The sequence below is a fragment of the Rhinopithecus roxellana genome, chromosome 16 (genome assembly GCF_007565055.1).
Source record: "Rhinopithecus roxellana isolate Shanxi Qingling chromosome 16, ASM756505v1, whole genome shotgun sequence".
NCBI classification, from domain to species: Eukaryota; Metazoa; Chordata; class Mammalia; order Primates; family Cercopithecidae; genus Rhinopithecus; species Rhinopithecus roxellana.
The window spans coordinates 51,255,567-51,271,638 of record NC_044564.1 but is presented as its reverse complement, the minus strand read 5'-3'; the positions used below and the strand labels follow the sequence as shown (position 1 = coordinate 51,271,638).

The 16,072-nt window shown below is 36.7% G+C and overlaps 1 protein-coding gene across 3 annotated transcripts in view; it reads left to right on the top strand.

The window, feature by feature from the left end:
• Positions 1 to 15,167, top strand: part of LOC104663297 (COBW domain-containing protein 3) — a 54,318-nt gene extending 39,151 nt beyond the window's left edge. For all 3 annotated transcript variants that reach the window (XM_010364430.2, XM_010364428.1, XM_030919557.1), the window contains 5 exons: positions 223 to 274; positions 12,759 to 12,827; positions 12,931 to 12,996; positions 14,122 to 14,251; positions 14,639 to 15,167. In XM_010364430.2, coding sequence (XP_010362732.1) covers positions 223 to 274; positions 12,759 to 12,827; positions 12,931 to 12,996; positions 14,122 to 14,251; positions 14,639 to 14,745 — 424 coding nt within the window. In that variant the 3' untranslated portion in view covers positions 14,746 to 15,167. The remainder of the gene's footprint in view (positions 1 to 222; positions 275 to 12,758; positions 12,828 to 12,930; positions 12,997 to 14,121; positions 14,252 to 14,638) is intronic.
• The last annotated feature ends 905 nt before the right edge of the window (positions 15,168 to 16,072 follow it).

The following is a 16,072-nucleotide window of genomic DNA, read 5'->3' as shown; positions in this document are numbered from 1 at the left end:
TGTGTATATATGAATGTGTGTTTTTTTAAAAGAAATTTTTTAAAAACTTAATCTGCCAGCTTTTCTCTATTGGAATTTGTGAACAACGTGTAAAATTGGAATTACGGAATAGTAAAATAGTCAGTTATGGAAAGTCACTTCATTATCCTTGTGTCACTAAATAACGTATAAAGTTAAATCAGAAGTGCATTCATCTCTGAATTTCTAATCAGTGGTTTTTAGTTTGCAGAAAAAACTTCAGCATGTGCCAGGAACACAACCTCACCTTGATCAGGTAAAAAAAAAAAAAAAAAAAAAATCTAAATCCAAAATTCCTAATGAATGTTTTTAAAGGACGTCTTTAACTAAATTGGCTATGTTTAGGACTATTTTATTGTAACCTTTTTCTAAAATGGTATTTTTGAACTGTGTTGATAATTTTTGGAATCTTAAATGCTTTTGACATAGTCTAATTCAATTTCTTAACACATAATAGGAATTCATCAAACCAGATTTGTTTTAGAATCTGAGGAAATCATGCTTTCTAGCCTTTCCATTCTGTAGATTACTTAGCATATTGATTAGTTCTGATAGGGAATACTCCTGAAAAGCAGCCTGGGGGTTCTGTAGGCAGTCTGTTTTTAAGTATGTTGAATTGTTTAAGGAAAGGTCTGATATTACCATGGCTTATTTAAATAAAAATTGACTTTTTGAGTTTCACCTTCAGGTGAAACCGGCTGGGCACTATAAATTTGAACTTCTTAAGATGTTTTTAATGCTCTAAAATTCTAATGCTCTAAAATTCTAATCCCTAAGGTAAATATCTAAGATGCTAGGAACAAATTAAATATAATTTTACTGTACTTGTGTTTCTGTTAAGCAGATCATAGATCGTAGAGCTTTAGGATAACTTCTTTGTTCCACTTAAAACCCTGAGGGGTGGAGTAGGGGATGTGTAAGTGAGCAGTGTGCCTAGTCTTCCTTCCTCTGTCTCCAAGTGATCACTCAGTTTTTGAATTGCTGTTGGTTGTAATAGGTCCAGGATAACAGCTACTTGCATTTGTATTCATTTTGGTTCATATTTATGAGCAGGTTTACTACTATGTTTGTGACACCTTTCCCTGTGAAACTTTTGTTAGTAGGATATTCCTCTTCTCTTCTCTTTAAAATGAATAAATGAGAGAAATACAAGTCCTTGGAGATAGAATTTATGGTTTAAAAAAAAAAAAAAACCCAGTTCTTTATGATAGTCGATATCTGTCATATAGATGAACATGAAGCACATTTGAGCTTCTGGGTAAAGAACATGATGCCAAGAATCATAGGGATGAAAAGATGAAGAAAATGCAGTACTCACTTACCATGAACATTTGGAGCAGCCAGTGTCTCAACCCGTAGAATCTCGAATGATCCCCTATTGTGGCAGTTATGATACCTTGTACTTTAGCTGAAATGCTTTTGCCTTGCATTAGTCTATAAATTCCTTAAATGTAAAATCTTTATTGCTTAGGACAGGGCTTGGTGGATACTCAGTGAATATTTATTAAAAGAATGAAAAGCTTTTGTAATGGGTTGGTAAGTCAGAATCAAATGGGAGCTTTTTAAAAAAAAATTTGATAACTCAGTAGTTCTCACCCCTCAATCTCCAGGATTGGGACTTGGGTATGTGTATATTAGTGTATATTTTTAACGTTTTGTTATGGAAGATTTCAAATATATAAAAGAGTAAACAGAATAGTAAAGTAAACCCCTTCTGTGCATCACCCAGTTTAAATGGCATCAACATTTAGCTGATTTTATTTCACCTATCCTCCCAACATTTCTTTTGCCTGGAGTATTTAAAAAAACAAATGTTTTTTTAATAGAAAATTTCAGACGTGCATAAGAGTAGAATAGTATAATGAGCCTGTATGTACCTGTTGCCCTTGCTGGAGTGTATGAAAGCAAATTCCAGACATTATGTCATTTTACTACTAAATAGGGCATGTCTATATATTTGAAGCCTCTGCAGGAGCTTCTGATGCACTGTCCTGCTTTAGATAATATAAAGATAGAGAAAAATAGTATCACAGGCAAAGGGCTATGGGATTCAGAGGCATAAACAATTTCATTTGGTTCAGTGGATCTGAGGTATAAGGGAGAAAATGTATCTTTTCCTCGCCTATCACTAGATTAATGGCTGAGATCTCTCTAACAGAAGACCAACTATCAAGAGAAATTTCAACATACCAATTTAGTAAGTTTTACTTGACACAGGAGCCTTCATAAAACATACCTGTGTATGTTTTATGCTAGTTACGATGTGGAAGAGGATAGTAATGGAGAAGCATAATTAGATAAAACAGTATGATCTAATAATAATAAACTGGGAAGAACTTAGGAAGGCCTGTTTGCTCAGATTTTTCTCTGTGACCCTTCACATTCAGACTTAAGGATGTTCTTTTCCTCTGTGTATAGAGAGGGCACCTCTTAAATGAGGGTCTTATAACCTGCATCAGCAGAAGGTCAGAAAATCTTTCCTAGGTTTTATGACCTGCTTCAGGACAGAAGGTGAGAGTGACCTTCCTGGTTCTGCCATTTTTTCAAATACTGAGGTGCCATATTTTGGGATAGCATGTCCTGAACCCCATCAAATGCTCCATGAAGATAGTTTTTTGTTTGTTTTGGTTTGGTTTATTTCTTTGCATACAGTAAAGCATGCAAATGTGTAATTTTAGTGTACAATTCAATGTTTGGGTTTTTTTTTTTTTTTTTGAGACATAGTCTCGCTCCGGCTGGAGTCTCACCCAGGCTGGAGTGCAGTGGTGCGACCTTGGCTCACTGCAACCTCCTCCTTCTAGGTTCAAGCAATTATTGTGCCTCAGCCTCCCGAGTAGCTGGGATTACAGGCATGCACCAACCACGCCCAGCTAATTTTTTTTTTTTAGTAGAGATGGGGTTTCACCATGTTGGCCAAGCTGGTCTCAAACTCCTGGCTTCAGGTGATCCACCCTCTTCGGCCTCCCAAAGGGCTAGGATTACAGGTGTGAGCCACTGTGCCCGGCCTCAATGTATTTTTAAGTATATTTGTACCTATATATCTGTCTATATGCACATTCAAACACATATCCTTCTAACTCCCACTCAAATCAAGATATAAAAGGTATCCAAAATTATAAAGAGTTATTTTTTGCCCCTTCCCAGTCAAAGAAGGGGGGGTAAGTGCTAGTCTGACTTAATAGAAAATAGCCTTGAACTGGTAGGATTTTTTTGACAGGAAGAAGTAAGGAAAAGAGCAATATGGATGTTTAAAAATGTGAAGGTGAGAATCTTATAGATGAGTAGGTCTCTGGTACAGAAGTCTTAGTGGAGAGTTGGTACTGGAATCCCGGTCTAAGGTATTAGGTTTTAATTTGCTAGACAAAGAGAACTCAAGCTGTGCTGTCTAGGAGTGTTATGTAAGCTAGATTGGACTTTAGAGTCAGGAGACCATGTGGGAAGATACTGTGTGATGAAGGCCTGAAACATGTTGGTTACAGTGAGACTAGAAATGGCATAAATCCAGAGCTGTTTCACTGGTAGACTTGCCTGAATATCCTATCTGACTGAGTATGGATCAGAGAGAAACGAAGGGGTGATGGAAAACAAGCCTAGACTGACTAGAGAAACCTATAAATAGAAAAAGTGGGAAGGCAAAGTGATTTGGATGATAACGCCATATATTCAGTTGTCCCTGGTGGCCAGATATTATAGTATAGATATTATACAGGCAAAGAAGAACAGAGGGCTAGAGTGTGAAGGTACAGATTTTGAGTTTAAGCACATTAGGGGGCTTAGTGTTCTGGATGAAGAAAACATATAGAAGTTATTGCATGTTAGGTATTATTGTTTGCAAAAAAGTAGAAAATGGAGAAATAACCCAGTGGGTTAAAGAAGAAACAGACTAAATAAACAAACCTGAGTAAATTGTTCTTAAATTTTATTTTAGAGACAATTCCTTATTTTGCTTTAGTTTTCTGAATTATTGCCTCACTTTTCTGTTTCTTTCTGTGTCCGCATACATGGAAAAAGGAATTAATTTTAGATTCAAAACAAAAACTGGAAAAAAAAGTCTGCAATGGGTAATACCTAGGACATAGTATGTATGTGTTATTAAGGCTCTATCCCTGATTTTTTAATGCAGTTATCTATTTTTCATTGATTCTTTGTTTATTCCCCATAAGGAACACCTGAGTTTGGAGAGTGGGAAGGTGGATGAGAAAACCCAAGTGACAAATAATGTTTAGTTTATTATTAGAACCGACTATCAGTTGTGACCCTAATCTTCTGCACTGGGAATTACAGATTTTTTTCTTTTTTTTTTTTTTTTTAATTTTTCACATTAGAAATGTGAAAATAGTTTATTGATGTAGGAAAACATCTAGTTCCAAAATACAGATCACCCTTCTTGAGCCCCATGATGCATTATCTTAATTTTTAAACCCTTTTTTGCCTCATACTGGAGTTTATTGTACCCCTTAAAAATATTAAGTCACATACTTAACCTGACAAAAGCAAAAGTCATTATAAAAATCTTTAGGCTGGGTGTGGTGGCTCATACTTGTAATCCTAGCACTTTGACAGGCCAAGGTGGGTGGATGGCTTAAAAACCCAGGAGTTGTAGACCAGCCTGGGCAACATACTGAAACCCCTTTTCTACAAGAAATACAAAAAATTAGCCAGGCAAGGTGGCATGTACCTGTAATCCCAGCCACTCAAGAGGCTGAAGTGGGAGGACTGCTTTAGCCTGGGAGTTCAAAGCTGCAGTGAGCCATGATCGTGTCACTGTACTCCAGCCTGGGCAACAGAGTGAGACTCCATCTCAAAAAAAATTATTAAATTAAAATCATTAACAATAAATCTATTTTGAGTCGTATTTTGAGACATTCTCAATATAGTTTTCCAACTTGCATTAAAATACATTTTAAACATTTTTGAAGACTAAATTTCTTTTTTTTAAACTGACAGTTAATGTTTCATTTGACAACCTTTTGCTGTATATTTTTATGTGGACTTTTAGTTATTGTAGTGATTTCTTTAATGAAGAAAGAAAATAATTGTCATTTAAAAATGCATATTATTATTACCTTAAGCTATAAAAATAATTGAAAAATAGAGTATGTTTATTAAGATTTAAAAATAAGTATAGCCATGCACTGCATAACAGCGTTTTAGTCAGACTGCATAAGATTACGATGGAGCTGAAAAATTCCTGTCACACAAATACTTACCATTGTGTTATTATTTCCATACACTTCTCAGTACAGTAAAATGTATGCTGTACAGGTTTGTAGCCTAGGAGCAATAGGCTATATACAGCATAGCTTAGGTGTGTAGTAGGTTATACCATCCAGGTTTGGGTAAGTACACTATCATGTTTGTATAACAACAAAATCGCCCAACAACTCATTTCTCTTTATGTATCCATGACTGTATATTTTTTATTGTGGTAAAAAACACTTAACATGAGACCTACCTTCTTCACAAATTTTTAAGGATACAATACAGTATCGTTAACTGTATGTACATTGTTATACGACAGATCTCTAGAACTTTTTCATCTTGCATGACTAAAATTATACCCATTGAATGGCACCTCCTCATTTTCATCTCCCTCTAGCCCCTGGTAACCACCATTTTACTTTCTGATTTGGTGAGTTTTACTGTTTTAGACACCTGATATTAGTGGATTCATGCAATATTTGTCCTTCTGTAACTGGCTTATTTCACTTAGTGTAATGTCCTCAAGATTCATCCATGTTGTAGCATATGAGAGGATTTTTTTAAGGATACATAATATTTGGTTGTATATATATATTACCACATTTATTTTATCCATTCAACTGTCCTAAACGTTTAGGTGGTTGTTAGTGTCTTGACTGTTGTGACAAAATAAGTACTTTTAAAAGTCTCACATTTCCAAGTTCAATTTGAACCTTTTTTTAGTTTACTTGTACTTCTCATATCAAGCAAGAAAGCACTTTTCTGCTTTTCCTATTACTAGTAACAGTGGAGATTAAATATCTCGTATGTTTTGGGGCGTTCTAGAGCCCCACACATCACCTGTTCCTTTCCATACTGCCACAACTGACACTCTCTGGAAAGTGCCACCTCCCGGCAGCAAGCCAACCAGCACAAAAATAGCACATTAAACCAGCAAAGCTAAGAACCCTCATAGAGTCCATTTCACCCTCCTACGACCTCCACTGGAACAGGTACTAGTATCCACGGCTGAGAGACCCACAGATGGTTCATATCTCCTGACTGTGCAGACTACCCCCCAGTACCAGCCTGGAGCCTGGTAGACTTACTGGGTGACTAGATCCAGAAGAGAGATAGTAATCACTACAGCTCGGCTCTCAGGAAGCCACATCCATAGGAAAAGGGGGAGAGTACTACATCAAGGGAACACCCCGTGGGACAAAAGAATCTGAACAACAACCTTCGGCCCTAGACCTTTTCTCTGTCAGAGCCTACCCAAATGAGAAGGAACCAGAAAACCAACCCTAGTAGTATGACAAAACAAGGTTCTTTAACACTCCCCAAAAAATCACACTAGCTCACCAGCAATGGATCCAAACTAAGAAGAAATCCCTGATTTACTTGAAAAAGAATTCACTAGGTTAGTTGTTAAGCTAAGGCAGCAGAGAAAGGTGAAGCCAAGTGTAAGGATATCAAAAAAAAAAGTGAAGGGAGAAATATTCAATGAACTAGATAGTATAAATAAAAAATCAAAACTTTAGGAAATAATGGACACACTTATAGAAATATAAAATGCTCTGGAAAGTCTTAGCAATAGAATTGAACAAGTAGAAGAAAGAAATTCAGAACCTGAAGACAAGGTCTTCTAATTAACCCAATTCAATAAAGACAAAGAAAAAAGAATAAGAAAATATGAACAAAGCCTTCAAGAAATCTGGGATTATGTTAAATGACCAAACCTAAGAATAACTGGCGTTCCTGAGGAAGAATAGAAATCTAAAAGTTTGTAAAACGTATTTGGGGGAATAATTGAGGAAAACTTCCCCAGCCTTGCTAGAGACCTAGGTATCCAAACACAAGAAGAACAAAAAACACCTGGAAATTCATCACAAAAAGATCATTGCCTAGGCATATTGTCATCAGGTTATCTAAAGTTAAGATTAAAGAAAGAGCTGTGAAACAAAAGCACCAGGTAACCTATAAAGGAAAACCTATCAGATTAACAGCACATTTCTCAGCAGAAACCCTGCAAGCTAGAAGGGATTGGAGCCCTGTCTTCAGCCTCCTCAAACAAAACAATTTATCAGCCAAGAATTTTGTGTTCAGCAAAACTAAGCTTCATATATGAAGGCAAGATACAGCTTTTTCAGACAAACAGAATTCACCACTACCAAGCCACCAGTACAAGAATGCTAAAAGGAGCTCTAAATCTTGAAACAATTACTGGAAACACATCAAAACAGAACCTCTTTAAAGCATAAATATCACAGGACCTAGAAAACAAAAATACAATTAATAAAACAAAAACCAAAACCAAAAAAACAAGGTATACAGGCAACAAATAGCATGATGAATAGAATGGTACCTCACATCTCAATACTAACATTGAATATAAATGGCCTAAATGCTCTACTTAAAAGATACAGAATTGCAGAATGGATAAGAATTCACCAATCAACTATCTGTTGCCTTCAAGAGTCTCATAAAGACTCACATAAACTTAAGTAAAGGGGTGGACCAAGACATTTCAAACATCAAATGTGAGCAGGAGTAGCTATTCTTATATTAGACAAAACAAACTTTAAAGATAAAAACAGCAGTTTAAAAAGACAAAGAGGGATATTATATAATGATAAAAGGCCTTGTCCAACAGGAAAGTATCACAATCCTAAACATATATGCACCTAACACTGGAGCTCCCAAATTTATGGAAGAATTACTAATAGACCTAAGAAATGAGACAGACAACAACACAATAATAGTGAGGGGTTTTAATACTCCACTGACAGCATAGCACTGGACAGGTCATCAAGACAGAAAGTCAACAAAGAAACCATGGATTTAAACTATACTTTGGAACAAATGGAGTTAAAGGATAGATACAGAATATTCCATCCAACAACCACAGACTATACATTCTGTTCAACAGCACATGAACTTTCTCTAAGATAGACAATATGATAGCCAACAAAATGAGCCTCAATAAATTATAAGAAAATTGAAATTATATTAAGCACTCTCTCAGACCACAGTGGAATAAAACTGGAAATCAACTCCAAAAGGAACCTTCAAAACCATGCCGATACTTGGAGTAACCTGCTCCTGAATGATCATTGGGTCAAAAATGAAATCAAGATGGAAATTTAAAAGTTCCTCAAACTGAATGACAATAGTGACACAACCTATCAACCTCTGGGATACAGCAAAGGTGGTGCTAAAAGGAAAGTTCATATCCCTAAATGCCTACATCAGAAAGTTGGAAAGAGCACAGACAATCTAAGGTCACACCTCAAGGAACTAGAGAAACAAGAACAAACCCAGCAGAAGAAAGGAAAGAAGATCAGAGCAGAACTAAATGAAATTGAAACAAAACAAATCCAAAAGATAAATGAAACAAAAAGCTGGTTATTTGAAAAGATAAATAAAATTGATAGACCATTAACAAGATTAGCCAAGAAAAGAAGAGAGAAAATCCAAATAAGCTCAATAAGAAATGAAGCAGGAGATACTACAACAGACACTACAGAAATACAAAAGATATTCAAGGCTACTATGAACACCTTTACGCACATACACTAGAAAACCTAGAAGAGATGGATACATTCCTGGAAAGATACAACCCTCCTAGCTTATATCAGGAAGAATTACCCTGAACAGACCAGTAACAAGCAGGGAGATTGAAATGGTAATTTAAAAATTACCAACAAAAAAATGTCCAGGACTATACGGATTCACAACAAAATTCCACCAGATATTCAAAGAATTAGTACCAGTATTCCACAAGAGAGAGAAAGAAGGAATCCTCCCTAAATCATTCTATGAAGCCAGTATCACCCTAATACCAAAACCAGAAAAGGACATAACCAAAGAAGAAAACTACCGACCAATATCCTTGAACATAGATGCTAAAATCCTTAAGAAAATTCTAGCTGACTGATTCCAACAATGTATCAAAAGGATAATCCACCATGATCAAGGGGTTTCATACCAGGGATGCAGGGATGGTTTAACATACATATACGCATAGTCAAAGCAAGACTAAGCAAAAAGAACAAATCTGGAGGCATCACATCTGATTTCAAACTTACACTATAAGGCCATAGTCACCAAAACAACATGGTACTGTTATAAAAATAGGCACATAGACCAATGGAACAGAATAGACAACCCAGAAATAAACCCAAATACTTACAGCCAACTGATCTTCAACAAAGCAAACAAAAACGTAAAGTTTGGAAAGGATACCCTTTTCAACAAATGGTGCTGGGCTAATTGGCTAGCCACATGTAGAATGAAAGTGGATCCTCATCTTCCACTGTATACAAAAATCAACTCAAGATAGATTAAAGATTTAAATCTAATACCGGAAACTATAAAAATTCTAAAAGATACCATTGGAAAAATCCTTCTAGACATTGACTTAGGCAAGGATTTCATGAACCCAAAAGGAAATGCAATAGAAACAAAGATAAATAGCTGAGACTTAATTAAAGAACTTTTGCACAGCAAAAGGAACAGTCAGCAGAGTAAACAGACAACCCACAGAGAAGGAGAAAATCTTTCATAATATATATATATCTGACAACAAATATCCAGAATCTACAACAAACTCCAGCAAGTCAGCAAGAAAACAAACAATCCCATCAAATAGTGGGCTAAGGACATGAATAGGCAATTCTCAAGAGAAGATATACAAGTGGCCAATAAACATAAGAAAAAATGCTCAACATCACTAATGATCAGGGAAATGCAAATCAAAACCAGTGTGATACCACCTTATTTCTGCAAGAATAGCCATAATAAAAAAATAAAAATAAAATAGTAGATGTTGGCATGGATGTGGTGAACAGGGAACACTTCTACACTGTTGGTGGGAATGTAAACTAGTACAACCACTATGGAAAAAAGATTCCTTAAAGAACAAAAGTATGGCTGGGCATGGTGGCTAACGCCTGTAATCCCAGCACTTTGGGAGGCTGAGGCGGGCGGGTCACGAGGTCAGGAGATTGAGACCATCCTGACTGACACGGTGAAACCCTGTCTCTACTAAAAATACAAAAAATTAGCCGGGCATGGTGGTGGGCACCTGTAGTCCCAGCTACTCGGAAGGCTGAGACAGGAGAATGACGTAAACTCGGGAGGCAGAGCTTGCAGTGAGCAGAGATTGCGCCACTGCACTCCAGCCTGGGTGACAGAGCCAGACTCGGTCTCAAAAAAAAAAAAAAAAAAAAAAAAGGCCGGGCGCGGTGGCTCAAGCCTGTAATCCCAGCACTTTGGGAGGCCGAGACGGGCGGATCACGAGGTCAGGAGATCGAGACCATCCTGGCTAACACTGTGAAACCCCGTCTCTACGAAAAAATACAAAAAGACTAGCCGGGCAAGGTGGCGGGCGCCTGTAGTCCCAGCTACTCGGGAGGCTGAGGCAGGAGAATGGCGTAAACCCGGGAGGCGGAGCTTGCAGTGAGCTGAGATCCGGCTGGCCACTGCACTCCAGCCCGGGCGACAGAGCGAGACTCTGTCTCAAAAAAAAAAAAAAAAAAAAAAGAACTAAAGTAGAACTACCATTTGGTCCAGCAATCCCACTAGTGGGTATCCACCCAGAGGAAAAGAAGTCATTATACAAAAAAGATACATGCACACGCGTGCTTATAGCAGCACAATTCGCAATTGCAAAAACGTGGAACCAACCCAAAGGCCCATCAGTCAATGTGTGGATAAAGAAACTGTGGTGTGTATGTGTGTATATATATATACACACACACATACACACACACACACACACAATGGAATACTCCTCAGCCATAAAAAGGAGTGAATTAATGGCATTTGCAGTGACCTGGGTAAGATTGGAGACTATTATTCTAAGTGAAATAACTCAGGAATGGAAAATCAAACATCGCTATGTTCTCACTCATAAGTGGGAGCTAAGCTACGAGGATGCAAAGGCATAAGAATGACACATTGGACTTTGGGGACTCAGGGGGAAAGAGTGAGAAGGGGATGAGGGATAAAAGACTACAAATTGGGTGCAGTGTATACTGCTCAGGTGATGGGTGTACTAAAATCTCAAATCACCGCTGAAGAAGTTAGCTAACACCACCTGTTCCCCAATAACCTATGGAAAGAAAGAAATGTCTCATGTTTGTGCTTAAATTGGCCTTTAATACTTACCTTTAGCGATTCTCTGAGTTTGGATTAAAAAATAGTTTTGCTGTTTTTGTATTTTCTGTTGTAAGCCTATATGATTATGTAATGGTGAGTAAAATTGCTAGGCCAGATATGCAGTTCTAGGAAGTTATGCAAAGCTGTGCTTCAGTATATTATTTTCTACCTTTTTAAAGTCATTTTGAGCTTGGCTTTTGAGCCTCTATTTTCCAAGATGGGGTTTATGTTTTTATAATGTTATGTTTAGCCCTTGTGTATTTTCATCTCTGAGTTTGAAATTTGGGGTTATATTGGCAAAGGGAAGTTTGGGTTTTAATTATGTGACCTGTTAGAGGAAATGTTAAGCTTCTGTTTCTTTAGGGTAGACAGTGAGAGATTTATCAAGATAAAGAAGAAAAATAAATCCTAAAGTTAATATTCAATACATGATGATGTCACCCTTACTAAAGCCAAAGAGGGCATTATCCTATCATTCTCACCGCTAAGAACTCTTCTCCTCTTGGCACATGCTTATTCAGTTAAAGATAAGCCAAGCCTTTCTTTTGTATTTTTTTTTTTTTAAGAGAACAAATTTACTTTAGTTTTGAGTTTTATTCCTGGCTCTGGGTAGCTTGTTTTTTGACTCTTATTTCCCCCAATTTATAAAATGAAATAATTATCTTCACTGCCCAGGATTGTTGTGAAGAGTAAGTCAAAAGATGAAATGAGGTGACTCAGGCAAAAGTATCTGGCCCTGTGTAGTGAGTACATTGTATGTGTTAAATATATTCTTATTGCTGAGAATCCACGAAAGAATGAATTAATGAGGACCCTTTCATCAGGGTTTTTGAGTGGGTTTTTAAAAATACAAGGTAGGCCGGGCGCGGTGGCTCAAGCCTGTAATCCCAGCACTTTGGGAGGCCGAGACGGGCGGATCACGAGGTCAGGAGATTGAGACCATCCTGGCTAACACGGTGAAACCCCGTCTCTACTAAAAATACAAAAACTAGCCGGGCGAGGTGGCGGGCGCCTGTAGTCCCAGCTACTCGGGAGGCTGAGGCAGGAGAATGGCGTAAACCCGGGAGGCGGAGCTTGCAGTGAGCTGAGATCTGGCCATTGCACTCCAGTCCGGGCGACAGAGCGAGACTCCGCCTCAAAAAAAAAAAAAAAAAAAAAAAATACAAGGTAGTAGTTTGTGTAAATACTAAACCCATTGGTACCGCTGCAGAATGTAGGAAATGGAGTTGTTAATTCCAAAAAAACAGCACACATGCTGAGGAAAGTATAATACGTAATATATATGGTTTAGGCAATGTAAAATTCCATGAATATGTACCTTTTCATCTTAAAATTTGTGATTTAAAAATACATTGATATGACTATAAAGAATTATTATTGTTTCCCTTGATTTACAGAGTATTATTACAATCACATTTGAAGTACCAGGAAATGCAAAGGAAGAACATCTTAATATATTTATTCAGGTGAATGCAATTTTTAACTGATTAATGATTTATCAATGGTTTTGTTACATAGTTGTTGCTATTAGCAATGGTTGGTCTTATTAAAATATGTCACTTGATACAGAATCTCCTGTGGGAAAAGAATGTGAGAAACAAGGACAATCACTGCATGGAGGTCATAAGGCTGAAGGTACAGTTTACTGTTGTAGACTTTTGAACAAAGTCCTTTTCTTGGCTGTTAAAAAAACTGTATTTGGTTTTAAACAGAAACACTGGTTTTAGTACAAATCATCTTTGTTCATTTTTCTTTATTATTTTCATGACTGAAAAGGAGCTTTGGAAATCGCTGCATAAGGCATGATTTATTTGCATAGCTTCCTTTAGGGTTGCAGCTAGAACAACCTGTGTGCTTTGAAATGTTATCTTCTGCTCTCTCTGCCCAAGTACAGAGAAATAATGTTGCAAATCTCACTTCTGCTGAACATTATGCTTCCTGATGCATTTAGCAGACACTAAACATTTGTCATACTCTAAACAAAGTTACAAAGGACTAGAATAATTCTTGTTCTGTGTTTAGAAACCCACTCACATTACTTGAAATTTGGGTATTTAAGTCATGAACGGTATTTCTTCCAGGAAGCAGTGATTCTAGGTGTATGCTTAACCGTCATCAAGTTGAGTGTCTACTCTTGTGTGCTCACAAGTGTGCACAAAGTTTTTGGTATATTAAGAACATTACTTCAAATAAGTTAATTTCATCCCCATAGGAGCCAGTTTATCAGATAATTCGTTTCTCATTTCTGCAAATCAATACAAAATGAACTTTTATTCAGATAAATATAATAGTTTTTCTTTATTTCATCATTGTTCATTGATTGCAACCCATTTCTAAAACAAATTATTTAATTTAATATAATATAACCAAAATCCTTTAACTTCTCAACTTTTCCCACTAAAACTGTGAAACATTATATAAAATCTTTAATCAATAGGATATGATATATATTTCATCATTTTGTTTCAGGTTTTGGTTGTGATAAATAACACTGAAAAACCATCCTAATATATGTACTAACTTTATCATTAGAAAAGGAGATTGTTTAAAAAAAAATCAATACACAGAAACCTTTTTTGAAAATTAAAAATATTAAGAAACTTTTTGTAATTCACAAATAATTGGAATTAAGTAATTTTCTCAGCTTAACAGTTTGTATTTTTAAGTGAATATCAATAATTCATTAACATTGATGCTCTATTTCTGCTTTTAAGTTTGAACTGAGACTGATTAATGTTCAGTCAATTCTCCTTTGAGCAGGGATTGGTGTCAATCAAAGACAAACCACAACAAGTGATTGTCCAGGGTGTCCATGAGCTCTATGATCTGGAGGAGACTCCAGTGAGCTGGAAGGATGACACTGAGAGAACAAATCGATTGGTCCTCATTGGTAAGTCACAAAGGATTAACACTTCTAAAACAAAGTGAAAAATATATTTGAAAGGGATATCATGTGCCACTTAAACAGATTAACCATTCAGGTCCTCTTTTATAACTAAATGAGCTTGTGGCCAATGTTTCGTCTTTATCATGTTATAACATTCATAAAACCTTGTTAGGACTTTTGTTCTTTTTCAGTTTTAGAAAAGTGATTAATCCAACCACCAATGTGGTTTTGATATACTTAACTAGAAAGTTAAGGATGGAATTACTCAATTACTATTCTTTTTGTAAATTTCTAAACACCATAAAGCATTTAATGAACTGCAATTGATAGGTGAACTGTGTCATTTTAATAAGCATAATGTAATCATGTCATATTTCGTTTTGTTTGCAGGCAGGAATTTAGATAAGGATATCCTTAAACAGCTATTTATAGCTACTGTGACAGAAACAGAAAAGTGGCGGACAACACATTTCAAAGAAGATCAAGTTTGTACATAACACTAGAAGCATTTATTATCAAAAGGATTGGCTAATAAAAATGTTTCTATTGGGTATATTTCAAGCATTTATTTATTACTTTAGTTACGAATTCCAATATACTTTAAAATGGTATTTTACAGCATACATAAAATGTAGCAAATCAGTGTTGTAAAACATTGAACATTCATACAATTATATATAATACCCTTTTTTTTTCTTTAAGAATGACAGTTCACAAAAATACCTTTTGAAATTGACTTTGGAGTTTACATACACTGAACATGAAAGTTTATAACAATGATGATAAAACTTTCAACATTGTCAGTTTTTCTTAGAACTTCAGCTGATTGCAGAGATATAATGATTACATTGTTATTAATTTTTTTAAAACAAGTAAATGTCACCATTTTATTACATGAAATAAAAGGTTATGACTATTATTGATGTTGTTGTTGGCCACCTGATCACCTGGCTGAAGGAGTGTTTGTCAGATTTCTCCATTGTAAACTTACTGTTTTCCCCCATTTCATACTGTGCTCTTTGGAAGGAAATCACTGTGCAACGCGCACACTAAAAGAATGAGGAGTTGTAGTGTACTTTCTTGGGAGTGGAGTGTCTACATAATTAATTGAAATTTTTCTGCAAGGGACAGTTGTTGCTTTCGCTTTATTAGTTCGCTCATTTATGTTTATCAGTGTGGACACATGAATATTTTATACTTTGGGTTACAATTTAATACTACTTTATTTTGTTGCTCAAATTATCCCAGCTTTGGCCATTGGGAACTCTTTCTGTTTTCTCCTGTTCCACCTTTGACATACCCCCGTCAATGTGGGTTTTGTGTTTTGTTTTTGAGCGCCTCCTTATTTTTCTCCTTTCATTTTTTTTTTTTTTTTTTTTTTTTGAGACAGAGTCTCGCTCTGCCCCCAGGCTGGAGTGCAGTGGCCGGATCTCAGCTCACTGCAAGCTCCGCCTCCCGGGTTCACGCCATTCTCCTGCCTCAGCCTCCCGAGTAGCTGGGACTACAGGCGCCCGCCACCTCGCCCGGCGAGTTTTTTGTATTTTTAGTAGAGACGGGGTTTCACTGTGTTAGCCAGGATGGTTTCGATCTCGTGACCTCGTGATCCGCCCGTCTCGGCCTCCCAAAGTGCTGGGATTACAGGCTTGAGCCACCGCGCCCGGCCTCACATGCCATGCAGGGGGCGCTGGGGAGGAGGCATCTGGGATTTTGTGGTTGAATAAGACACCTGGCCTGGCTCTCCTGGAGCTTAGTTTAGTAGGTCACACAAGCAGTCATTGGCAAATTTGGGATTCAAACAAATCTGTTAGGCTCAAACCTGTCTGT